The 27,509-nt window shown below is 40.0% G+C and overlaps 1 protein-coding gene across 7 annotated transcripts in view; it reads left to right on the top strand.

The window, feature by feature from the left end:
- TPD52L2 (TPD52 like 2) overlaps positions 1 to 23,860 on the top strand; it is a 29,768-nt gene extending 5,908 nt beyond the window's left edge. For 2 of the 7 annotated variants that reach the window (XM_007668768.4, XM_039912863.1), the window contains exons 2-10: positions 176 to 318; positions 2,630 to 2,778; positions 4,233 to 4,292; positions 7,189 to 7,248; positions 13,111 to 13,212; positions 17,788 to 17,814; positions 19,331 to 19,372; positions 21,151 to 21,199; positions 22,028 to 23,860. In XM_007668768.4, the coding sequence (XP_007666958.1) occupies positions 176 to 318; positions 2,630 to 2,778; positions 4,233 to 4,292; positions 7,189 to 7,248; positions 13,111 to 13,212; positions 17,788 to 17,814; positions 19,331 to 19,372; positions 21,151 to 21,199; positions 22,028 to 22,123 (728 nt within the window). In that variant the 3' untranslated portion in view covers positions 22,124 to 23,860. The remainder of the gene's footprint in view (positions 1 to 175; positions 319 to 2,629; positions 2,779 to 4,232; positions 4,293 to 7,188; positions 7,249 to 13,110; positions 13,213 to 17,787; positions 17,815 to 19,330; positions 19,373 to 21,150; positions 21,200 to 22,027) is intronic. The other 5 variants (XM_001507992.5, XM_007668776.4, XM_007668777.4 and 2 more) reach the window with 5 other exon arrangements.
- The last annotated feature ends 3,649 nt before the right edge of the window (positions 23,861 to 27,509 follow it).

Below are 27,509 nucleotides of genomic sequence, written 5' to 3'. Positions count from 1 at the left end.
CTCCTCCCCCCCGCCCCATTATATAAAGAAGACATTCTGCTTGGATTTTACAGTTTACTTCCCTCTTATCTAGTCACCCTAACATGGTTCTCCTTTTCCTTTCCGTACTAATAGACTTTATGGAGATGTGAATCCGCTTATGTGACTTGTACAATTTGATCCGTGTTTGTGACAGATATCAACCTGAACTCAAATAACCGAGGTCTGTTGGACTTTGTCGTAAATGCCCCGGTGAGCCCAGCTGCTCCTCCCAAGACTCCTGCTCCTGAGGGGCTGACTGAAGCAGAAGAGGAAGAGCTGAGATCTGAGCTCACTAAGGTAATATAGTCTTGCTTTGTTTGCTCCTTCTATCCATATATATCTGGTTGGAGCTTTCTGTATTTGTGCAAAGTAAGTCTAGCAGAACAGGGATTCTACTTAAGAACGGTTACCAATTGGTAATATTACCGTTTAAAAAAAAAATGTCCTCGAAGGATGAGCCCTTATCTACTCTTTAGGAATTGAGTCTGGGGTTGAGATAAACCGGTATACCAAAGAGCATGGTCAAAACACTTCCTTTCATTGACTTTTAAAAACTAAGAGGCTGAGGATGACAAGATCCCTGTTTGATTGTACTCAACAATGTTTAAAACTGTTATTTGCTTTACTAGTAGTATTGGTTTCCATCCCAAGACTACAGTTAGAATCGGTGCCCTTGAAGTATGATACAGTACTTCCATTGCATTGCTTTTGACTTATTCAAACTTTACTGCTGAAAATTTTGATATCCCAGGCCCTGGAGAAATAGCCTAACTAAACATTTGGGCAAGCATTCTGAAACTTATTTAATGACCAATTTTAGCTCGGAGCCAAACACAGAGTCGGAGCCACAAACAGCTGCTATGATATTTTTTTTCTTTAAGGGCTGAATCTTATCCTGACCTTGTGAATCCCATTTAACAGACCACAGTGATGCAATGGACAAGCAAAATGCACTTTACCCCACAGAGTATCCGGTTGCCTATTGCTTAAAAGAGTAGCAACTGTGCCCCGCAGCAACTCTTCTTTGTTGGGGAGAGGTTAGAGAAGATTTAGAGGTAAAAAAGGAACTGCAGCTTGGCACTATGATTCAGAATAGTTGGTTAGAAAACCAAAGAGCCACCATGGTGGACTGATAGGTGGAAGGAGATCTTTTATTCCTAATGTCACTTTAAATGCTGTCCTAGATTACTGGGAGATAATTAGGCTCTGCATTTTACTGTTGTAATTTCGTTTGTGATCTGCCTTTTGTTTTATCATGACTCTTTGGGATTGGTGTGTAATACTATTCATTCCTTTTTGAAGCATGTATTGGTACCCTGCAAAACTTTCAGTTTTGGGCCTTTTAGTAGGAACTTTTTTCCTATCGTTAGAATTATGATTGAATGAGAAATTCAGGTAAAGTGTTGCCTAAAGTATTGAGCACGATTATCAACAGATTACAATTATGATTACGATTATTAATACTGTTGTTTTAGCATTCTTGTTGGTTTGAACACTGTTTCCTACTGACCATGACTCATGTACATCCTGACTTCTTTTAAGAATCAGAACAATGGCAAAATGTCTAAATAGCAAATTTGATTGCCAAGTGAAGGCTTTGAATAATAACATGAAGCTTAGTTTCTCTTTGCCATTTGAACAGTTATCTACTTGGGAAGTTTCTTTCCTATTGAGGACTAGGTGTTACTCAGTGTCCAGGTCTTGAAGAAGCAAAATCCAAATAACTAAAACAAATTTGAGTTGTTTCAATTCCTGGCAGTGTTACTATGGGGGGAAACGAGGGACACATTTGCAATTGAACTGTTTAAACTTGATCTCTAAACCCAAGGTAGTGCTTTTCATCTTTCTGGAGATAGCCTCCAAGGAGGTCTTTCTGCAATTAATCTAATCTCCCCAGTTTACATCCCCACAACTGGCACTTCAATGCCACCTAAATCTGTAAGTACCCTCTATTTCCCATAGCATGTATGCACAAATCCTACATATTCTATTAAGCACAAACTCTTGTGTATGTCCCCGTTTCCTTCTTCCCACTGTCTGTAATTTATTTTAGTGTCTGCCGTACCCATTAGATATGATTTCTACTCTCAAGGAGTTTCCAATGTACTAATTTTATTGTACTCTCTGAAGTGCCTACTGCTGTGTATATTTGTTGAGTGCTTACCATGTACAGGCCTCTGTATTAAGCACTTGGGAGGATACAGTACAGCAGAGTTGGTAGTTATATCCCCTGCCCACGACGAGCTTACAGTCTAGAGGGGGAAACAGACATTAATATAAATAAATGGTCACATTTGCCTTTAATCTGAATATGTTGATGTTGCTTCCTGCAATTGGAATTGGAAACTCTATGCTTTATATAGGTGATTAAAAGAATACATCAAAAGACCCTTCCAAAAGTCCCACTGCTTTAGAGTTTTATGTTTATTACAGGCTTAACTCTCACAAATGCATATTTTGTTATCAGAAAGTCCTATAATTCCCCAGAGCCCTGGTGTGAAGTCAGTTCTTGCTCAATTCTTGAACCTCTTCTGGTTTTAGGCATAATGACGTAAAATACCTTCTGCAGCAGTAACCACTAAGTGTGACAACTGCTTGCTTTTTGTAGGTGGAAGAGGAGATTGTGACGTTACGCCAAGTCCTTGCGGCCAAAGAGAGACACTGTGGAGAACTGAAGAGAAAGCTGGGCTTGACCCCATTGGATGGTCTAAAGCAGAATCTGTCAAAGAGCTGGCATGATGTTCAAGTCTCCAATGCGTAGGTGTTCCCAGTTATCCTTATAAATGGAGCTGCACATTTATTAGACAACCATTCCCGAAATCCAAGTTCCGTGTGTCTTGTTATTGGAGAGAAAGCTTGTAAATTCTCGGGCCAAACACGAGGGAGGAAATAGGTAAAATGCACCCTGTCTTAGTGTTTTATTTTTAAAGGAAATTAAATTTTAATTCTATCTGGAATTGTCATGGAGCTGTATCTGTACTGAGGAAGTGCTAGCTCACTGTATAAATTTTTCAAGTAGGATCCAAAGGCTAAATGGCTTCTAGGAGGCTAAATTTAAGGGTACCCCTCTGCTCACTAGCAGACACTAACCTTCTTTGGCCGTGCACGTAATATAGTGTTCTGTTCTTTGAAGACATGCCCTTGTTTTAAGAGCTTAGTCACCCAAGTTTGGAATCTCCAACCCAATCACTATTCTAGTCTTCTACCAAAGATGTCTATTTTTGTCTCTCAGACTAAGACGCTGGTTCATTTGAGGAGTTGCAAATTTTGATGAAGCGTAGGGGTTGGGAAACGGCACAGCTAACTTTCCATTATAGAACTCACTCTTGAGGGTTCTCCATTTCTGTCCCTATCCATTTGGAGGTAGGTGGGAAAATAACGGTTTTTAAAAAAACCACACAGTGGCTTCTATTTAGAGGCTACATCCCTGCTGAAAGACAGATTGAGTTACAGTTCATAGACATCACTCCAACACAAAGCAGCCGGGTTTTTGCGAAGAAATTTCAGTGTTCAAGTCATGTGAGGTCCAGTGATGTGGTTTGCGATTTCCCTTCCCCACTCCTCTTGTTATCTCAAGGCTAGATTGTATAATGATGCTTATTTGCAAGGATGGATAGGGATTACCCCACTGTAATTGAAAAAGGACTTGCTAGTTCACCTGAGTTTTACATATGAGTTTTCTCATCTATCTGTGGCTGTGGGCCATGTCTTAAATAAAGGAACGCTCCAGGGCGTAAATAATCGAGTATAAAATGTCCTGAGCTATTAATTGAGAATACATGGGACAGTTGGACATGACGATCCTTGTTCTAAACTGTGAGTATGAAATTTTTGCCAACAGTCTCTGTGCCTCGCTTCTGCCATTTCATACCAGAAGGAGTGTGGCTTAGTGGAAAGAGCAAGGGCTTGGGAGTCAGAGGATGTGGGTTCTAATCCTGGCACCTCCACTTGCCTTCTGTGTAACCTTGAGCAAGCCACTTAACTTCTCTGTGCCTCTGTTACCTCATCTGGAAAAAAGATGATTAAAATTGTGAGCCCCAAGTGGGGTAACCTGATTACCTTGTATCTACCCCAGTACTTATAACAGTGCTTGGCACATAGCGCTTAACCAGTTCCATAATTATTATTATTACAAACATTTTAATTGAGAATTACAGAGTTGTAATTCCTTTCCATTCTAAATAATTCACCATCAGACTTTTTGTTTCTAGCTATGTGAAAACATCTGAGAAACTTGGAGAGTGGAATGAGAAAGTGACACAGTCTGAGCTGTGAGTTCCTCTGGCCAGTCAGCACCACTCTCTTCCTCCTTATTCTTTCCTGTCAGCCCTTCTATCCTCTTTTAGCAGGTGGTTGCATTTGTGTAAAAGCATGCAGTGAAGCCTTTCTGAGTGTTTCAGCTGGAAAATTAAATGAAACACCAGGGAAAGGGAAAGGTCCAGATACCTCTAGCACATCAGGATAGGTGAAGGAAACTCCTATCAGTTACCGGTCCACACTTAACATCTCATTTAGCTTTGCTATTCTGCAGTCTGATCTCAGGTAATCATTAGACTAGGATTTGCCAAAGAGACATTTGAATAGTACAACGTTCTCTATTTGGGGGGGATTTTTTTCTTTTTTTTAAGTGGTGGGAATTCCTGAATGTAAATCCTGGCAACTGGTATACCACCATTCTGCTCACTTTCCCATCACTCCTCCTCACTAATGTAAACATTCACCAAAACTGGGGTTTCATAGAACATTTTGTTGCAGAAGAATTGTGACCGTAGTTATGTATGGGTCCTAAACAGTTCAGGTGTTAAGTTGGCTTTGAGTAACAGTTGAAGTTGCTCATTATTAATTGCAAGGGATTATTAGTCTCGTATGGTCATGCAGCTAAATGTTAGCTTGTGGGTGGGGCATTTACCAGAAGCTGATAATTTATTACTGTTGTTTCTAATTCAGGCCGTGGAACGTTTCTCTAGGTAGGCATCTTTGAGGCCTTGTCACCAGTTTAATGGTATCTTCATTTATTTTGATTTAAATCTGGTTTAACTTTATTTGAAAGGAGTGGAGGGTCATTAAAACTTTCTCTGAAGGATTTTTTCCATTTCTTGATTTGAAGGGAAGTGCTTCTCTGATTGCCAGAGAACATGGGCAGAAACTCCCGTGTGTGAGGAAAGGAAATTGGCATTGCTCCCTGACTCAGGATTTAACAGTTTAACTGAGGATCCTTGTCTGACTGTGCATTTGCCATTTTTTGTACAACTGATTTCTTGGTAGTAATATGATCATCATGGCATCCTGTTGAGAGGTTGGAGGCCTCAGTTTTATGACTGTCTTTGTGCTGATACCTCTTTGTCTTTGGGTCTCAATATTCGTAATAGTGAGCATCCTCTCTAGGTTGTTAAAAGCTCTCTCTGCTATAGTTGTTGGACAAATACAGACTGCAGACTTAATTTGAAAGGCGCAGTAGGGTGTATTTTTATTAGGTGAAACCCAGGAGCGATTCAGCCTGTATTTTCTTGTGACTAGGAAGAGATTTCCCCAAAGAGTACATTAATTACTGGCAAGGCTTATCTTGAATGCCAGGTGTAAATGTGCTCAATTAGTATTACTGAAACCTCTCTTCTTCCTACACTTTTTTTTCCTCATCCAATGTAAAACTAGTTGCTAGGAATGGGCTGAATGTCAGTTGAACATATGCCAGTCAAAGATCTGGCATGAGGCTACTGTGATGTTTTTTGTAATTGCCTTGGATCAGCTCTTTCTTCCAGTTCATAACACAGTAGTTTTTCTTGGAAGAGACATTGAGTCAGGCCACTCTGGCCCCAGGATGAGGTTTTAGAAACATGGGCCCAAAGTGACTATTGTCTTCAAGGTTGTTTAGAGAAGCACTGGAGAGAGCAGAGGAATTCCAAGTGCCCCATTTTCTTTCCTGAAGATAAGGTTTATGTCCTGGGAAGGAAAAATATATCTCATCTCTTCCACTAGTGTGTACATACACCCTGTGTAAGTTCAGATACCGTAACCAAATGAGTCAGTGTCTTAAAATTATTTCAGTATTTGAAATTGACAAAACAATCAAACAGTTACTGAAATACTCTTAACTCACAGGAGTGAGGCAATTATTCTTAACAGTTAAATGCAACTCAACCACACAAAAGGCATCAAGCTAATTTTACCCATCTTCTTGGAACTACCTGCTAATGGTAGCGTCATCCCCAAGGTCTCCGTGGATTTTTACCCATTTTCTCTCTCTCTCTTGTCTCACGCTCCCTCGATTCTTTCACTTCAACTTTTCATAGACCTCTCATTTCCCTTTACCCTAAGAAATCAGACTTTCCCTAGGACTATTTTGGAGAAAGTTTCTATCTAAAACTTAAATCCTGTTTGGCCTTTTCTCTGATATTTTGTCATTGTGAATCATTCAGGTCGATGATACCGAGAACTCACCTTGTTTTGGCATACTCTGATCAAAACATTTTTATCTCTTAAATAATGGAACTAAGCCATTTTATTCAAAATTCACCTTAATTCTTGGTCTTCTAAAACATATTTTCTCCAGTTCATTTCTGTCTCATATCTGACAGGAGCCAAGAGATGGAAAGCTCAAGTTGTTAAAACTCTGAAGAGATTCTAGTATTGTGGTGAATGTACTCACTCTATGTAGGAACTCATGAAACTGTGATAGATGAGATTGTGTGCTGATATAAGTATACTGGTTAGTGATTTGGGCTATCTGGAAGATTAGAGATTTTGCTGGATGATTTGCCAAGATTGATGTATTTTTGCAAATTTGGGCATCACATCCATGGAGAAGACTAATTGAGATATTTAGGTGTTTTTTGGGGGGGTGGAGCAGTATTTCGTGTGACAATTCCAGACACCCTAAACTGTACACTTATTTCCAGTATCTCTCAGATGGGAAGAATTGTGAAGATAATGCTTCCAGTAGGGTTCAAAAGAGGGGGAGAGAGACCCAAGAGAGTGGAGATGTGTGCAGTTACTACTGGTCAGGGCTCTCCTGAAAAGAGGAACTTGCCTGGTATCAGCACTGAGTTTTCAAAATCTGCAGAAAGATTGTATTGCAATGTCTAGAGCTGTTACTGGACTTAAAGAATAGAGGGAAAGTGGATGTCAAAAGGGTTGGTACCTTTTTTTCTAACATCCCTATGTTTGTAGCTATCTTTCAGCAAGCAGCACATTGGAGGACTGGAATGAGAAATTAACCCAATCAGAAGCGTGAGTGTCTGAATATTTAGCACAATTTAATTTTTTTTAATTCTTGTGGGTTTTTTAATAAATCTTATTGCAACTAACAGTTTCTGCCTTCAGCTAACTGCTTCTTTTGATTCAAATTACTCCTATGAAGGAATCTATGCTTCAGAACCACTGATGGTCACATCAGTGTAGTTCTTTTCATAAACTGATTGCTGTCTAGAATTCATTCTAGCCTCATTTCCATGCTAACTATGAAAGTCCCTAGTTGAATTGGTTTGGATCGTTGGTAGTAAGGAAGTGTGTGAAGCAAGTTGGTCGGTGGTTTGATCCTTGTCACCCAGAATCTCACCTTGTACTTTGCACAGACAAGACAATCACTGAGTGGACATGGAAATCAGAAATAATCCAATGAACAGATCTCAGAATCAATACATCAGCGTTATATATCCCCTTTTCAGGCTTTTCATTAGAGAAACATGAGTTATTTTTGAGTGGATGGTCCCCCCTCCCTCACCCCTGCCATCTTCCTCCTATCTTCCAACTTCGGTCATTACATGTTAGGAAAAATAAAGATAGGACTGTGTCTGGATTTCTTCTCAAAAACCTCTGCAGCTTATCTATATGAATGGAATCTAAAAAGTTGTCAAGTCTTTTTTTTTCAAACAAAATCAAACTTGAAGACCAGGATTCAGTTGGAATGTCTAAAACTAAGTTTTTAGGACACTTATCCTTAAAAACCCGGCATGTTAACAATTTTATGATGATAATAAATGGGGGTTGGTTGTCTGACAGTATTTGCATTTCTTGAATGTCTCTAGGAATTTCAGTGATTCTCAAAAGCTGTTCGAAGAGTTGAAAGAGTTTCCTGGATTGTTTGTACCCTCTAGCATGGTTGAGTAGAATAGATTGACTAGAAATAGACAAAATCTTCAGCTTGTCTCTACCTCATTGGTGATGGGGAATAGATGAAGAAGAGTACCCACTTATTGTTCTCAATCAATCAGCTATGTTGTCAGTAAGCAGTCTCAGAATCTTGATCAAGTTTTCAGGGCAGCCAAATTGTGGAGCAGTCGCTAGAGTCTCATCACCAGATGGTGTCTCATGCTTTTTTCCATGTACTTCTCCTATGTTTGTGTTCTGAAGATCAAGTTCACTGGGATATGCCATGGTGTGAAGCCACATTGCAAACTGTGTAGGACCAGGTTTGCACTGTTTTTTCAGTAGCTGGTTCTGAAGGGCTCTGGTTAAAATCTTGCCAGGAATGGGAGCTCGGTGAGGTACTGTGATAGTTGCCGCAGTCTGAACTTTCACCTTTCTTTGTGAACACCAGCGGTATTTATTGAGTGCCTAGGTGCAGAGCACTGTACTAAGCACTTGGGAGAATCCAGTACAACAGAGTTGGCAGGCATGTTCCCTGCCCACAATGGGCTTGCAGTCTAGAGGGGCAGACAGACATTACTAAGAACAAAAATTTATAATATGTAATTTAGAGATATGTATATCAGTGCTGTGAGCTTGAGAGTGGGGCAGATATCGAATGCCCAAAGGTCACAGATTCGGGTGCATAGATGATGGTGTTGGTAGATGATGGTATTTCCACAAAGCTCCTATGTAGAGGATTAACTTGTCAGTTTTTTCAACAGTGTGTTCGCTCTGTGCTTGTGTATCACAATAGGTGCATCATCAGCTCTAGAACTTGTCCATTTTCATTTACTGTGACAGCAGTGGTGATTTCTATTGTAGTGTTTATATGGCACTTGTCCTGTGTACCTATGCAGTGATTAAAACAAGGGGTAGAAAACTGAATATAGAAGGTCATCGTATCCTTTAAGAGATCCTCAGCCAGTGCAGTGGCACATGGTATCAGCTTCAGACTAAAATGAAACGTTTTGGAACAGTAATCTTGTCCAGACATTTATATGGTTGTAGGACTTGAGTTTATCGTAAATGCCAGTAATTGAGTCTTTGAACAGCCCCATCAGCATAATTTAACAGATCTTATTCACCTTCGAGTGAAACAAAAGATTCTCAAATGATGAAGTGCTGGAAAGAAGTTAGTCAACTAGCTTTCACCCCAACACAACTTTATCAAGTGGGACAAGAGAAAGATTAGAATCTCCAGACAGCTACTGCATATGATGAGCTGAAATGGAGTAACCAAAACAGGGGGTTCAAAGGAATAATAATCTGTAGTATTTGTGACGCTCTTACTATGTACCAAGCACCGTACTAAGCGCTGGGGTAGATATAAGGTTGGACCTGGTCCAACAGGGAGACTCAGGTTAGTGGGAACTGAGAATTGGTATTCAATTTCCATTTGATAGATGAGGAAATGGAGGAAAAGAGAAGTTAAGTGACTTGACTGAGATCACACAGCGGGAAAGTGGCAGAGCTGTAATGAGAACCCTTGTCCTCTGACTGCCAGGCCCGTGCTTTTTCCACCATTCCACACTGCTTCTCAAGAAATATTTTAAGGATGCAGTGAAGCCCAGCCTCAGACAACATAATGTGACAGATCCTCATGGTGCACCGCAAATCAAGAAGGAGCAGGATCTTGAGTGGATCTTCAAGAAGATAATGAGAAATGCAAAGGCACAAATCACCAGGTGCTGCAGAAGCTAGGACAACAGTAAAGCTGAGGGTGGGGCTATCAGGCTCACTCTGGCCCCTTCAGCCACAGCTGCACCTATGGGTCAATTTCATGGACATTTTTTTTATGGCATTAAATGCCTACTATGTGTCACACACTGTTTAAAGTGCTGGGGTAGATAAAGGCCAATCAGATTGGACATAGTCCATAGCCCACATGAAGCTCATAATCTTATCCCCATTTTACAGATGAGATAATCGAGGCATGGAGAAGTTAGGTGACTTGCCTAACGTCACCCACGTTGTCCAAGTTGTGACTTGCCCAAACTGTAGAGCTGGGATTAGAACCCAGGTCCTTCAGCTCCCAGGCCCTTGCTCTTTCCACTAGGCCATGGTCTTTAAATATGAAGAAGCTAACCCCAGGAAAATTTTGTACCCAATTCATTAAAGAAGTGGAGATGGATTTAGGAGAAAATAAAACATCAAAATAAGTAAAAATGCAGCAAGAGGAGGACACCCTTATTTTTTCTTTGCCAGATGTGGGTTGTGGAAACTGGGGGGCAGGTTCATCTGGGACTGAGCTCCAGCCTTGGCTGTTTATTGCTACCATCTCCCCAGGGTTTCAAAGAAGATTTTGGTACGGAACTTGCTGTTCTGTACTAAGAGCCTTTGAATTATCAAATGCCTGTCAGTGCGGGGGTGGCTGTTTAGAACTGGCTCACTGTTGAGGTAGATAATGGTAGATAAAGTTGTTTATATTGGATGCAACAAAAAAACTGCAGATTAAAAAATTGCCATGGGGGGGGTCATACTAAAAGTAATATGTCCAAGATACATAATAATATATTCTTTCAAAAAAAAAGTAAAGATTTGTTTCCTTCTAATGTGGATTGAATGTTTACATTTAGTGGAGCATTCATCATAGTCAGCTTTTGTTTAATCATTAGTGATTTTTAAAATTCGGGTTTTAATTAATGTTTTAATTAAATGCCCTGTGTTGGTCCTGAGTGAAGTTTGAAGTATTCATTTTGATTATTTACCTTTTTGTTCAATGATTATTCAAGTCATAAAAGGAAATATTTTGATTTTCAAGGCATAAGAACAGGTTTTTGGATTGTTTCTCCCTCAGCAGGGTTTCTTCACTTCTAGTAGATATTGGGCTGCCTTTTTTTTTTTTAATAAATAGGACAACTTTTCCTTGACCAAGGAAAATATTATGTTAACATCCCAGACTTGGAGTTTTGGGAGGAAGAGAATTCTGAGGACGTTTATGTGCTGAATTATAGGAATCTTATTAGTCATTTCCTTCCAGGATTTTAGTATTTTTTCTTTGATCAAAGTGCATTTTGCAGTGTTAAAGATAAATTGTTTAGTGGTGAAATTTGGCTTCCTGACCAAACAGAAGGTTAAGAACAAGTGGTTCAAAAATCAAACGCTGTAGTATAAATAATATTTGAGAGCCCACTGGGTGCAGTCCACTGAACTAAGCACTTGGCACACTAGAAGAAGAGATATATTCCCTTCTCGTTTGGCTCTTACACTTTAAGGGGTTAGGGGGTGAGAAGGAAGAGGCATAAACCTATTTACAAATAGAGTAATAGGAATGAAAAATTGAATATGTCATTGCAAAAACCTACTCAACTGCTGTGATTGGGAACTGAAGATGGCTGATGAGTCGATACAACTAAGTTGTGTTGGGAGTTAATTGGGTAAAGTTTATGTGAAGGGGTGGGATCTTGGGAGGGCTTTGAAAATTTGATTAATCTCTTGTTTTGGATGGCTTCATGATTATCAGGGTTTCAGGTTTAAAAAAATAAATTAGTGTAATTTATTTCAGTGATGTTGTGGTACTGAATAGAAAGTGGAATTTTGTTACCTTGGACGTTGCCTATTCTTTTGGTAATTTACTAGTAAAGTTAGGCACCTCCTTGTGAGTGCTTTTGGATGAGTTACATGAGTGAGGTGACCATCTTTTAAGGCACAATGTTGGGAGATCAGTACTGCCTCAGAACAATCTAAGCAATATGAAAGCCAAAGTGTGATCGCTACAGGGTAATTGCAGTCAGTTTTGCCTCTCTCTTTTCTAATGTATCCTCTCAGAATGAGTTACTTCTGTTGGAATGAAAATCAAAGAATGGGAGAGTTTCTAGAATGCATGAAATTTCTCTCATAATTTGACATTAGAATCTGTGAATATGGAATGAAGGCTTCAAGCTTTCCTCTCACTTCTAACTTGGACCCTTAGGCCTTAAGGAGTATGACTGGCTTGTGTCTTATTAAAAATATGAATAGTTTCTAGTTTCTCATTGTTACTTTGTCTTGGATTTCGGGGTGCTGGAGATTATTGGGCTCTCTCATGTTAATTGTGACCTGTTGGAAAATGGGAGATGGTTGAAAGTTCTAATTTACCCTAGTGAGGGTAAATCTCACATGGAATATTAACTCTTTTTCAGCTTTCATGATATTTCAAATGGGTTTCGTCATAATCAACTTGTTTTAAATTGCCTGTTAGGTTATTCATTCAGAGAATAGTCACAGCCTTCACGTACGTAATGGGTGGGTGGAGTAATATGCTATGCCTGGTGAGGAGGGCAAGACCTAAACAGATTTTAAATTCTATTTGTAAATTCAAGATGATACATGACAAATGGAGGGTTTGAAATTTGCACTGTAAATGAGAAAAATCTATTGCGTCTGTGTGGACTCCATTCCGAAAAGAAAATAAAGACGTTGAAAAAGAATCTTTCAAAGTTAATGTGAATCAAGGAAGATCTCACCCATTTTAAGTCCTACCGATAGCAGAAAGTGGACTTGGCACACTTGCCTTCTGCTCTTTTCTCAAAAGTGAATGAGGAGGAGATTGTTTTGCAAAATTTTTATTTCATGAAATTTTTTAAAAGTGTGGTCAAAGGTAACTGAAGGGATTTTTCTGACTCCTTTCCCTGAGTTGGTACTAACTAACTTTTGTGAAATCAATTTTGTAAAATTTCTCTCACATTTTAGGGATATAAACTTAGAAGGCTGGGGGAAAAAAAAACTTCCTTCTAATAAAACACTAAGACATTTTCATTGGCACCTTAAACTGAATCCCTTAGGCTACCCAAATCAAAGAAACCAGTTTTCAGTTGCAGCAATGCTGTTCACTATTAATCTGTCTTAATTACTCCTTCTGGGCACCTTTTTCTGATTCTGGGCATTTTTTCCCACTTGCTATAATGCTTTTCTCTCTGCTTACTGGGTGGTGGTGTTCCCTTTCCATATCTGGTGTGTTTAACATGTTTTTCTTCTGTTTAGTTACAAGAAGACTCAGGAAACACTCTCTCAAGCAGGGCAGAAGACTTCAGCTGCTCTGTCCAATGTGGGCTCTGCTATCAGTAGAAAATTTGGTGACATGAGGTAAGTTCCACCCACAATTTCCCTTGAACGCTGAGGGATCATTAACCCATCACAGTGGGCCCTTAGCCTTTTCCAGCCCTGGGGTTCCAGTAGAGAAAGGTTCATTCAAAGAAAAAGTGCGGTAAATATAAAGATACACATTTGGTCAACTGTGACTTAAAAGTGAAGTGTGACCTTTGGGGGTGAAAAAAGGAGAGGAAAAAGTCTCGTCTTGACATTGGAAAGTTTTCATTTGTAGACCTCAGAGGTGGTTGCCATACCAAATCACCAGTAAAGGCTATCTCCGTTCTGCTGGGAATTTCAATTATTCAAGCTGACCTTGCTCTCCACCACCAGGGCCAGGTTAAAGTTCTTGTGGATTTGGGACTGTGGAAGCTCAGTGGACACCCGAGGCTCGATTTCTCTCTGAAGAGTGGATCAGCCCCAGTGGGTACTAATGTGCTTCCCTCCCTGCCATTACCTGTTCTCTTTGTAGCACAGCAGTAGCTGTGGTGGAAGTTAAAGCTGTGGGGACCGATGAGGTGCTGTTGATTGTCATTGTGAACTCCTTTGTAGCCATGGGGTAGTGGGGTGCCTATGAGGGCAGTTCTGCCCATTTTAAGCAGCTATAATGTATCCCATAGTGGACCCTTGCCCGTATTTAGATTCTGAATTGAAGAGTCTTGCTGTGAGGCCCTAATACAGAACATTCATACTCATAATCCATGCCCTCAATGAAGTGCACTTCTTAGCTATAATGTAATTCAGATTGTACAGAAAACCATTTATAATTGTTGCTTTTTATTTCTCTGTGGGATTTTCCCTTCAGATTTTCCTCTTTGTTTTTGTGGGGTTTTGGGGTGGGTTTTTTGGGGGTTTTTTTGTATTTTGTTAGCCTTGATTACATCAAGGGAGACCATGCTGGACTCAGAAAATTAGGGGACATAGAAATCGGTAGTTGAGTTCATGATAACATTTTAAGATCTGTGTAAGACTTTGGACTCTGGTGCGATTGACTACAAGGTGATAACACGGTATCTTTGTTAGGGTTTGTATTTTTAAGGTTAACCACAGCATCTTAGATTTGATCCTTTCTTGTGAAGTTTTAAATGTATTTTTTCCTTAGGGTATTGAAACTTTTAGCTTCCTTATTTTGGGTATATTACTTTAGAACTGTCCAAACATATAAATCAGGCAGGCAAGTAGGAAACTGCTGCATAACAGTATTGCATCATTTTCTACCAAAGCAGAAAAACTAAAACAGGATATGTTGTCATGTGAATTAACTGGGTTCGACAGTGGCTAGTACAGTGGTCTTCATGAAAGCACCCAGTGCTATTGGAATATTCCATTGCTGAAATCATTAAGATTTCTGCTCCATTTGGTGGTTAGGGAGGCAGTATGCTTATCAGGGTGTATTTAGGGGCAAAAAAAGACCTCCTACTCCCCTTCATACTGCCTGTGGGTAAAGAAGCCGTTATGCAGTATTTTGAGAAAGGGGAGCTGATGCTAAAGTCATTAAGAATTGTAACAAAACTCAACTCCTGGCTGTTTAAATCCTGTAACAAACTGCATCTGGAATTAGATTGGACAGTTCCCTCATCACAGCAGTCCTCTTTGGAACTCATCCTCCTGCCTGGTGGTGGAATTCAGGTGGTAAGCATTGGCAGTAACCTCTGATCACATGCTGCTAGTATCATTTTCTCACTTATCATAATTGGGCTCTTCTGACAAGACTGGTGGTCTGGGGTTTTGGAGGGTGAAGTACACTAACCATAACTAAATTTTCCAGTAGAACCTTTCGGATTCCCAGCTTTCTCTCCAAAGGTGACCTTTTTTTTTCAACTTTTGAAGAAGTAGGAACCTTTTTAACACCTTTGCTACTATTTTCAGAAGATAGCCTCTTGGAATTATGACTCTGTTCATGTCTCTGAAATATTCTTGGAGTCAGAGATCCTGCCCAAAAACTTCGAAGCAACATGATTTGCTTTCTCTACAAGTCCTTTGGAAGGGTTCTCCTGAAATTGAGTAAGAGATCCTCTGAGAAGCTACCTACCAGTCCTTAAAGCTCTTAAATAACTGGGCATTTTTTTTAAAGGTGTGACTTTTATGGATTGCTTAAACTAGGCAGCAGCCTCTTGAACTCGTGCTAAATTCAAGTGTTGCAACAGAACTAACCCATGCCCTTTTCCTGTTAGAATTGATATTTTTCCCTCTTGCTGGAGGCAAATTCCAGGTTGTCGATTTGACACAGTGATTTTCGGAAGGAGAATAGGCTCTTGCTGACCTGGTTCCCTTACGAGCACTATGAATCATTGTTGACTATAATGCATGTGATCATAGATTACAGAGAGTGCTACAAATTGCCTGCCGTGAACAGACTTTCTGTGATTAGGTGAAATATTCTCATATTTTCTTTTTACCAATCTATCACTTTTCCTCTGCCTTATTCCAGCATTTGTCAGAGAGTAGAGAGTGGGTTTTTGGAACTAAAACTGATTTCTTTGAATTCCTGTCTTTCTTTCAAGCTACAGTATATGAAAGAACTAAAGTTTGTACCTTCCAATCAATAAATCAGTGGTATTTTTATTGAATACTTACTTTATGCAAAGCCCTGGACTCAGCCCTTGGGAATGTACAGTACAATAGAATTGGTAGACACAATCCCTGCCCACAAGAATCTTCAGTCCAGAAGAGGAAACTTGTAATCAAAATAATTTTTTAATCTAAATTTTCTTTAGAATTACCTTCTATAATGTATTCTCCCAAGCACTTAGTACAGTGCTCTACACACAATAAGCACTCAATAAATATGGCAACTGATTAAACCCAAATCAGTCGGTTCTGAGTGTTCTAGGGTACCATTCTAGGTGGATGCAGTTTTAGTTAGAACTTTCCCAGTGCTTAGAGCAATTGCAGAATCGCATCTGTTTAGGTATGTAAACTCGCAAATCAACTACAACAGCTTTTGGGAATCTGGATTATCTGATTGGATCACTACTGTGCACCCTACCTTAAATCACGGCATGTATGTTAGGGTCCCCTTGACTGCCAGGTTTAGAAGAAGGGTATCAATTTTTGTTCTAAACAGAAAAGGCCCATTTTAATAGAGATATAAGGAAACAGGAATAATATCCATATTATAGGCTACCTCTGCCACACTGCCTCACCAACAAGACTCAGAAGTCTGATGGAAACATTTCTTTAACGACTAGGGAGGATGGGGAAGGTGAGTTGGCCAGGGAGATTTTTTTTTTTAATGGTTATTTGTTAAGCACTTACAATGTGACAGGCACTGTGCTAAGCACTAGGGTAGGTACAAGATAATTGGGTTGGACACAGTCCCTGTCCCACCTGGGGCTCACAGTCTTGATCCCCATTTTACTGATGAGGTAACTGAGGCACAGAGATGTTAAGTGATTTGCCCAGAGTCATACGGCAGACAAGTGGCAGAGCTGGAACTAGAACCCAGGTCCTTCTGACTCCTAGGCCCAAGGTCTATCCACTAGACTACACTGCTCCTCTGATTTCTCTGAGAAGCTCCAAGGTACAGGAGGAGTGTGGCCTAAGCTGCTCACATCCAGAGAGCTGAATTCCTTATGTGGCTGTCCGGCCAACTCCTAAAAGAAACTATGGTTGACCTGGGACTCTGTGGAGGTATATGGGGAAGCTAGATAGGGAAGGCAGAAGGGGCCAGGGCTGTTTGAAGCCAAGTCAACCCCACAACATGTCTGCACCTGTGGAATAGCAAGCCGAGTTAGGCAAGTGTTCTACTAGATTGGGTTTTAATTGAAATCTGGTGATTCCATGTCTCAAGTAGTGCAAGAGAGATTATTTGAGGATGGCTGCATTAAAGGGAGGGTTATGTGACAGAACTTATCAGTATCTCTTAGGGTCCATTTAGTGGGTGGCAAGAACACTGAGTTGACAAAGACCAACAGCAATCTCAAAATGGATTTTAGCCTTAAGGAGAACTAAATCTTCACATGTAATGAGGAAGGCATATGTTTAATAGACTGAGGTTCCTAAGCAGTTTAGCGCAACCTCTTTGAGAGGGGGGAAAAAAACTGTAATGTTTTCAGTTAGCTCCCAAGTTTTCCATTTACTTTTCTCTGTTCTAGGAAAAGGTTATGAATGCAGAGTTTACCACCTTGAAAACAACTCTTGTAATAGTTGTTAAATGTGAATTGGGTTCATGAAGCATTGGGTTTGTTGCATGAATATCTAACTGTGCTTTCATTCTTAGCGTGATGTACCTTTAAAGGCCTGAGTGTAGCACCGAGTTTATTTTCAGGCTGAGCTGTGAGCCTTTCTTTAGCAATACTAGCACTTTAAGCTTACAGGTTTGGGGGAACTTGTCTTTAACATCTCTAAAATGTTGTAACTAGTTTACATAGAGTTACATTTTTCACCTCTTCAGAAGTCTTTTTAGGCATTAGGGCTCACAAAAGGTATTTAAGTTCAGAGTATATGACTCCCAGGTTGTTATTTCTCCTGGAAAAGGGGTTTGAGAGAACAGTTTAGGCAGCTTGATTCTCTAGCCTAATGTTATATTTCCTCTTTTCTCTTGCTGTCAATTTTTTTTTTAATTTTTAGGGCTCATCCCTTCTCATATTCCTTTAGGTAAGACTAACCTTCCATGAACACCGTAACATACACCAGGCTTTCTCTGGAACAGTGCAGGGCAGAGCTGACAGAGATTCTGACTCAGTCCTGTTCTTTAAAGGCTGAGGCAGCAACAGAGGGTTTGAGTCCCAAATGAGTCTGGATTCTGCCCCTCTGCTCTCACTCTCTGCACTCTCTCTCTCTCATACATCAGCACCATCTTTAGACAATTTTATTAACATTGTTTTAGGAATGACATTTCACAGCTTTAATCTGCAATGTCAGAAATGAGCCCTGTGACCAATTTTGTGGCTATTGACCTGTAATCATTCTTGACAGGCTTGTCTAATGTGTGTGTGTTTTTTTCCCCTCCTCTTTTAAATTACCACTCAAATCTCATTTTAGGCCAGATACATTTTAGTTTGAGTCCCTGGAGCAGGCTGTGTTCAACTGGTATGTCTTTACCTAAATTAAGTGAGCATATCTAAGGAGGTTTGGATCTTTTTATACTGACACAAGCAGATCGTGCAGTCTCCAGTGGCATTGCAGAAAAGCTTTAAATAGCATGCTATCCATCTCATTCATTATAGAGCATCATTTTCAAGGTACTGGCTATGCACTGACTCTTAAAAAAATATTTCTGTTTGAAAGAACCATACTGACCTTTGTTACTGAAATTCTCTAGTTTGGGGTATCCTCTTCCTTCTTTAAACCACTCTTTCATTTTTCTTCATTCTTCCAAGAAGCATTTATTCCTGTTTCCATGTTCGTTTTTAGTTTTATTTAGTTCAAGGCATTTGGGCACTCTTTCCACACTGGAGCTAAAGAAGGGATCTGTTGAATTTAACCCATAGTTCTAAATCATCTCTGATCTGGGAGTAACTATTTCATGCAAACCTTATATCAAAAATTAATGGGCAAAACCCCAAACCAAAAGTACTTTGTGCTCTGTGCAAGCCAAGTAGGTCGGAGCAAGCAACAACAACAAAAAGCATCTTAAATAGGTGAGACCATTTTAAACTAAGCTATATCCGACAACACTGATGAATTGAAAACGCTGAAACTAACTTTAAGTACCTAGCATGGTCCTTTTTATCTTTTTCAAGAACTTCATTTAAATTGCTGTGAACTGTTTAAGAATGTTAGGTTGTTGCACCATGAAATATGGGCAGTCGTAAATATTTCAACTCTTCATAATGTGATCAACATCTTCTAGACTTTCTGAGTTGTGGTGCAATATACCAGCCAAAGGAACCCCAGAGGACTCTTAGGAAAGGTGGTAGGGAAAGAAAAGATTGAAATGTCAGATCTTTGTCATCTTAGCAGGAAGCCAGATAGTTTGGCAGCTAGCAAACTGTTGAATTGGGTGATGGGCAACACTTTCCCTTAAATGCTCCTTTTGGAAAGACTTTTTTTTGTACGTGAACCAAAGTTTAAAATAACCATGAATGAATGCTAGAAATTTTTCATTTCTGTCTGAATTGCGATATTAACCTTTGCTTCCTTTTCTGGTCTTAACAATGCTTCCAAGTAGCAGTTACTCCATCCGTCATTCAATAAGTATGCCAGCCATGAGGTAATGTATAAATGATCTTAGCAAGCCACAAAGAGTATGGGTTTCTATGTAGAGAGTATGTAAAAAGGGGGCTGGGATCCAGCCACAGAGTTTATTTTCCAATGATGTTTATCACAGGACATCGATTTTCTAACCTCCGCACCACTTCTCACTACTCCTTTATCTCTTGAAATCTCAAGCCAAAGTGTGATTTTTCTTGCACAGGTTCTGGAAATATCTCGAGTAGTGGTTGAGTAAGACATTCCTAATGAGCTCTCCAGAGAAATTTTTCTCCTGCGAAATTGTGCTGCAATTTTGTACTTTAAAAAGGTCCCTAAGGAGCCCAGACTCCAGTCACCTGCTTTGTCAAGCTGGGTAAATAGTCTCTCACACCTAAAGCATCATACCCATTCCTGTTAGATTCATCCAGGATCTCTCTCTCTCTTTTGGTAGATATAGAAGAACTATTCATTCAATAGTATTTATTGAGCGCTTACTATGTGCAGAGCACTGTACTAAGCGCTTGGGATGAACAAGTCGGCAACAGATAGAGACAGTCCCTGCCGTTTGACGGGCTTGCAGTCTAATCGGTTTACAGAACTAGGTTTACAGAACTAGTAAACCTTACATAATTTCTTTAGATTACATTACTACTTTTAATTGGGAGCCTTTCTGTTTCAAACTGGGGAACATTTCAGGAGCCAAAGAGACTTTGCTACTTAGTTTCCTGCTGAAAGACATTGGAGGTGTATTCCTCATTAGATATCGAGCTCTTTAGCACTCAGTAAGCTCCTATTTTCATATTAAAGAAACACAGCCACCAATAAAATGGACATGGATTCCACATTCACAAGTTTTCACACTCTTAAACCATTTCCTTGGAGGCTGTGTATACATCGTATTGCACATGGTCTGGCTTAGTGGGGAATGGCAATATTTTTATGAAAGAGGGTCTCCATGAAAGAGTTGGAACGGTGGCATATTCTCTGTCTCTGCCCTTTTCTCTGTTTCCCTATTTACCAGCAGAAGCTCTGGGTTTTGTTTTGTTTTCCTTACCACCCCACTCCTCTCCATCACCTAAGAAATCCACTACAGACTATAGATTAAACTGGGTCTATTAGGCTAATTTTAGATTTCCATTCTCTTTAAATTACACTGCAGAGATTAGGGCCAAGAATATATTCAAACTGAATATAAAGGAGAAATAAACTTGGTTTTTCATATAGCAGCCCTTTCTGTTGCAGTTCCCATCAAAAGAAAAACTTTGGTTACTTTTGATAGCTACACCCCCACACTGCCAGCATCCCGGCATGCAATGGTGAGGATTATCCCGCTAAGAATAATGGCTAAGCCCTGGTCCTCAGACTCTAGGCCTAAGAAACTGTGTGAAGGAAGTGGTTCCAGTTCTCGTGATTTGCCACTTGCATCCCTATCAGTGTTTCCGCTTCTATATTACTGCAAACTCAGCAGTTCAAACTTCTGCAGCTGTAAGCTGGAATAGCCTCCATTAGAGATCATGACCTCCTCAAATGTGAGGCATTATAAGGAGCCTGGTTTTTTTCTGGGCACCACATTAGGGTATTCATTTTTAAATTGTTTTAAAAGGCATCTTATCTGTATAATTAGGAAATAAAAGGCTCTTTTAGATGGATATTTGCTAGTGTCATTGTTGGTCATGTTTCTGCTCTTGTACTCTTACTCTTGGCAGTCATATCTTTCCAGTGCATCTCCAAAACACTCACATATAATTACTCCTTAATTCAGATTTCTCTTCCCCTTTCTCTCCCTGTCATGTAAAGGAACTCTGCAACCTTCAAGTCTTTTGAAGATCGAGTTGGGACTATAAAGGTAATGATGGTTTTGACTCTTCTCCTAAATTTTCCTGGCTATCATTATTATTGTTGTTAATAATGATAACACTTGAATTTTTAAAGAGCTCACTATATGTCAACAAGCACTGTTTTAAGTACTGGGGTAGATACAAGTTAATCAGGTTAACATGGTCCCTGTCCCACATAGGGCTCACAGTCTCAGTAGGAGGGAAAACAGGTATATAATTCCCATTTTAGAGTTGAGGAAACTGAGGCCCAGAGAAGTTAAGTGATTTACCCATGCTCATACAGCAAATAATTGGCAGTCGGGATTAGAACCTAGGCCTTCTGACTCTCAGGCCCATGCTCTTTCTACTAGCCCTGCTGCATCATTTACAGAGCATTTATTGACTGTATTCATGCATATCTCAAATGTGCTAGACGTATGCCTTGTTCCTATCTTTTATTGGCTGATTACTTGGATGCCAGTATCGTAAAAACTAGTTATTTGAAGTTAGGTTAACACAAATAACCAAAATAAAAAGTTGGGATAACCGAGCAAAATGGACTGTGCCCTAGTCTGAGAGGATGAAACCTAATTATATATTTTTTTCTTTTTGTTAGCTGAACCAGCATTCCTCTCCATTAGTTTTGATAATTGGCTTTATGTAAGCTCATTGTGGGCAGGGAAAGTGTCTACAACTTTATTATATTGTACTCTCCCAAGAGCTTTAGTACAGTGCTCTGCACAAACTAAGCCCTCAATAAATATGATTGCTGTATCTTTCATTATTTAATTCCTTTGATTGTCCATTCAGTCATATTTAATGTCCTTTGTCGCTCTCTCTTGTGTCTCTTTTTACAGTCCAAAGTCGTGGGTGGCAGGGAGAATGACAGCGACAACCTCCACTCTCCAACAGGAACTGGTGACAAGCCCCTGCAGGACAACGTTTCTTTCTAACTCCTCTCTGTGACTTTACCCTGCTGCACACTGAGTGCAAGAGCCTCCTCCAGTTGTCACAATAGCAACTCCACAAAAAAAAAAAATCAAAAAAAAAAAAATCAAGGAAGTGGATAGAGTCCAGTTTTGAGAAACTACACCCATCAGAGCATAGACATTGCTGGATTCAAGTAGAGTAGAGAACACAAAGTTTTGTACACAGATATTTTACACTAAAGTTTATAGATGAAATGTATCACTGTGCTATCCTTTCCGGGGGCACTTTGAAATGGACAAGGCTTTTATCTTGGTTCCCGAAGGGGCCAGTTGAGCCAAAATTCGAACTCCCATTTGGAAAAATGTAGAAACTCCACTGTGTCCAAATGGATGATTTTTCTGTTTGGGAACAAGAAAGGGGGCAATTCCGGAAGAATCCTCATTTGAAAACTTGCATTCCTTCCTCAACCCCCCATAGTCTTAAGAATTCAAAGTCACCTGGAAGGTTCTGACTGGTCTCTTCTTATTTCAAAGTGGTCAAAATGTGAAACTGTCCATTTCCCCCAGAAAGGAAACTCAATTTAGCAGCTGCCTAATTATTACACTAATGCTCTAGCTTTAACAAAACTAAAGTCTTTATTTTTTAAAATGCAGTGGATTTTTCAAGTATCAAAGCTAAACAAAACAGCGTTAGCCTCATATCCAAATAATATTATCTTGAACTCAAGCTGAAATGCAAGCCTTACATCGCCTTATGCTTTACTTGTTTGTAATCTTTTTATATCTAGAGAAAAATAAGTATTCTGGACCTGGGTTTTGAGCACTGTGTGGAGTTTTGCATTTAACCTTTGTGGCAGCATGCCTGTGCTGGTTGGTATGTTTATTTAACTCACTCTGCTTGAGTGTATAAAACTTGCTTCTCCGTTCTCTGGCTTGTTGCTACATCAGCTTTTATCCGGTTACTGCTTTGGGCAAAGTGGCTTAAGGGCCTCTGAAGGTAGGGACAGCTCTGCCAGATTAGAGAAGGATAAACCCTGGTTTTAAACAACACTTGGCCATGGATGAGATAAGAGCAACCCACCTCCATCCTCTGTCATATGGGCTCTTCTGATTATGAATAGTTCTAAATGATTTTATACTATTGGGCAGTGAGTCTGACCCTGCCATAGTTTACAGAACATTTATTCTAGATGTAATGGAAAGGCAGGCTAGACCTCTCTTGGATCAGGCTGGAATGAATTTCACAACTGGAAGGGACTTTGTCCAGTATCTTTTGAACATGATATCAACATTTCTCAGGAGATATCTTTTTTTTTCCCCTTTTCAGAATGACATTACCTGGCAGCATCTTGTTGCTATGCCTAGCATGAAGGCTCTCAGCAGTGGGACTGAAATCTTTAGGTTCACTTGAATGCATATCAAACTCACTGACTGAAGGATTAGTCCCTCTAGTATAAGGTGACCTCATTTTGTTGAGCCTTAATGCTTTCCCTGCTCTAAAGAAGCAAGTTCTGGTACATTTGAATCTTCTTATCAATCCAAACACCCCTTTAGAGGTTGCATTTGATGCAACATTGAGGCAGATGTAGTAGGAAGCATGCCGTGTAACTATCATTTTACTGAGTTTTATTACTTGTGGCTTAAAATGTCAGACGGGGGAACAGAGAGAAGATAGATGCAGGGATGGGAATTGATCTCTTCCCCATTACAACGGAATATTAGGTAATTTGTCAATAAATCATTCCTATGGGGGGAAAAACAGCTTGTGGAATTTTATCTTTTTGGACTTGTCTCCAAGTACTGTAGAAATGTTGATGTTTTATCACTTGTAGCTTTAAGGTGTTTGTAGCTCTAAGATGTTATATTACAAGGACAAAAAGCCCCTCAGAGACCTATAAATACAATCAGGATTCAGACCATTGGTTTGGGGATTTCTGGATGGAGAACTTTTGAGGCAACAATCTTACTCAATTGTAGGAATACTTTGATCTGGGGCATCGCCTGACATTCCCAATCCCGAGTCATTTTTTTTCTAATATATGTGAATTGGTTGCTCAGAATTATTCCCGCAGGGAACACCAGCTGCCCACCTTTTCCTGGTTGAGAAGGCAGAACTTGAAGTGTGGCGAATAGAGTCCTGAAGATGGCCCCAGAATCCAATGAAAGGAGAGAATTGGATAGTGTTTGATAGTTAATATTATCTGGGGGCTCTGTTGGACAGATGTAAAATTCTGTTTGACTTCAGTTTTATTATACTTCAGTCACAGTAGGTAGGCATGCTCTTGAATATTTAGCCAGCTCCCTAGTGTCTGGCTCTATCTTGCATCAATCACTCAAAACCAAAATCTTCTGTGGTGTGGCCAAGCACCGCACACAATTTCAAGCTAAGATGACCCAATTCTTGATTACTAAAATCTAAAATCTGAAGTCAATCTTTTACAGTACAGACAAAACAAATACTCAGGACACGGATTCAGAGACATATACATATAGAATGTGCAGAGGGGAAACTAAATGTCCAATTTCCAAAAAAAAAAATCCCAAATCTACCATTACAGCTCCCTTTTCACTCTGACCGAAAAGGAATTGGCAAACATTAAATGGTCACTTTGCAATCGGGCTGAAAGTTGTTGGAATTAATTGCCTACTGTATTGGACCAAAGCGTGGTGTTACCTTGCATTTTTTGCAGTTAATAGCTATTCTTGGGGAAGGCTGGTGATTTTCCCTTTGGATTTTAGAGATAGCTAAAAGACCCACGCTTAGGTTGGAGCTGAAAAAGTTTGAAGTGAGGTCTGTCGGTCAGGTGGATGTGCTCTCATTCGAATATCTGGGACTGATGATGGGGCAGACCATGGCTTCATTGATGCTGCTCCTCTTTGAATAACACGCTCCTTGATAAAAAAAAAAAAAATGGGCATTTGTAGAGTTTTTTTATTTTTCCAGAGCACTTGCAATCCATCAATCAATGGTATTTACTGAGTACTTACTATTTGGAGCATTGCCCTGAGCTTTTGGGAGTGTGCAACTGAGACGATAGGCACATCCCCTGCCCACAAGGATCTTAGAGTCTACGGGGGGAGAGAAAAATCCTTAAATCCTTAATTTCAACATCCCAAAACTGAGGCACAGAAGTGAAGTGATTTTACCCAAGGTCAAACTTCAGGCCAGAAGCCAAGCTGGAATGGAAATCCATGTCTCCTGACTCCCAATCCCACCATCTTCCAAGCACTAGGCCATAGTGCGTCTCCATTCCAATGTTGGAATGGCAACGTGAATTATATTGGTCCTATGCAGATTCCTATCAATAATACATCTTATCCCATGTATACTTGGCCACAAACACACAGCATATACAAAGGTCTGTTGATGTTTGGAAAAGTTGTAGAAAGCAGTATGTCTAAAGAAACAGGTGAATCTGTGACCACTTTCTCATGGCAATGTCTAAAACTGGAAGCATTTAGAGAAGGGGGATTTTGCATTAAAGAACAGACTCAAAATCAAGGTGGTCAAAACATTGATCCACACAGAAGAAATCTTACTTCCTCCTACTTAGGAGCCCCATGTGGGTGGGGCAGGGACTGTCCAACTTGATTATCTTGGATTTACCTCAGCACTTAATATAGTGCTTGGCACATTGTAAGCACTTAACAAGTACCATAAAAAATGGAGGACCAACTTTGAACAGAAGGCAACTAGGTTGTAGAACTGATTGCATAATTCCTTATCCATTAGCTGCATCTGTGAGTGAATATTAAAATTATACCATCTGCCAAAGGATAAGAAGGAGATGGATAGGGTATCCCTAGCATGATTGGTAATTTTAATTGCTCAGGATTATAGTCTATGCTTCCTACTACTGTTCCATGTCCATTTACCTTTATGAGAGAATTAGTAATTAGTGTTGGTGCACCCACTGGTGAAATTGAGCCTCATGGCATTAATCTGGCAGGGGGGAGCTACTCTTGAGGTACATTTTAGTACTTTGTTTTGCAAAAACCAAATGATGCAAACAAGGCATTTAAATGCATTTAAATGATGGAAGTAGGGGATTGAAGTCACTCCAAGGGCCAAAATAATGGGCTTAAAGGCAACGTATTAAGTGCTGGGGTAGATAAACTAATCAGTTTGGACTCAGTCCTTGTCCCACATAGGGCTTATAGTCTTAGTCCCCATTTTCCTTTCTTATATTCTCCCAAGTGCTTAGTACAATGCTCTACACACAGTAAGCACTCAATAAATACGATTGATTTTTATAAATGAAGTAACAAGCACTGACAAGAGACTTGCCCAAGGTCACACAGCAGACAAGTAGACAAGTGCTCTCTAGAGTAAGTTTGTTATGGGCAGGCAATGTGTTTTGTTATATCGTGTGCTCCCAAACAGTACAGTGCTCTGCCCACAGTAAATAGTGCTTAATAAATTTGAGTGGGGTTAGAACCCAGGTCTGACTCTCAGACCCCTGTTTTTTCCACTAGGCCAGGCTTCTTCGCACATTTACCAATGAACATGTTGAAACCTGACTGGTCATTTTAGGCTGAGATGAACAATTGCCAAGACTTGTAGCAATTTGGTGGAGATCATTTTGGCTACACCTTGAGCTGTAAAGTAGGGATCATGCCCCTCCGCTCCTCCTGGTCTGTTGCAGAGTGGTGCTGGGGAAAGGTTGAGATCAAGCTGACCTTTCAGTTAATCACTTCAGATGCCATCCCTTCCGCCATCTATCCATTTGCGGTGTGACTCCACTTTTAGTCATTAAATCAATCTGGGGAGTTCTTTTTCTAAAACACTTCCATTACTCCTGTTATGTCATGGAGCTGGCAGTCAGCATTGTTATTCATTGACATTTGTGGTGTTAACCAGACTGCCAATTTGAACTGAAAAATATTAGTTGGAGTGTTGGGTGGAGAAGGTTTTCTTGGGTTTGGTGTTGCTAGTCGGTCACCTCTGGTCCCCCATTTCTCCCTATCCTTGGGTTTATAATGCTTACCCTCCTTGCAAGAGCACTTTTTTATGGTATTTAAGTGCTTACTATGTGTCAAACACTGTTCTAAGCACTGGGGTAGGTACAAGTGAATTAGGTCAGACACAGAGCCCATTCTGCATGGGGCTCACGTTTTGTAGGAGGGAGAACAGGTTTATAATCCCATTTTACAGTTGAGGAACTGAGGCACAGAGAAGGTAAGTGATTTGCCCAAGGTCACACAGCAAGCAACTGGCCCAGCTGGCATTAGAACCCAGATCATCTGACTCCCAGGCTGGTGGCTCTTTCCCCTAAAGAGCTGCTTCTCTAAAACACTTCTGCTCTTCTACCCTAGAAAGTGAAAATTAATGAGCCTCAGCCTATCCGTTGAGGAAGGATTATTGGTTTTGAACCCACGCGCAAAAGATAGCCTGCTCCGTGTGCAAGAG

This window comes from Ornithorhynchus anatinus, chromosome 8 (genome assembly GCF_004115215.2).
Source record: "Ornithorhynchus anatinus isolate Pmale09 chromosome 8, mOrnAna1.pri.v4, whole genome shotgun sequence".
Lineage (NCBI taxonomy): Eukaryota > Metazoa > Chordata > Mammalia > Monotremata > Ornithorhynchidae > Ornithorhynchus > Ornithorhynchus anatinus.
The sequence above is the reverse complement of the archived record's forward strand: the minus strand, read 5'-3'. Positions and strand labels throughout refer to the sequence as shown.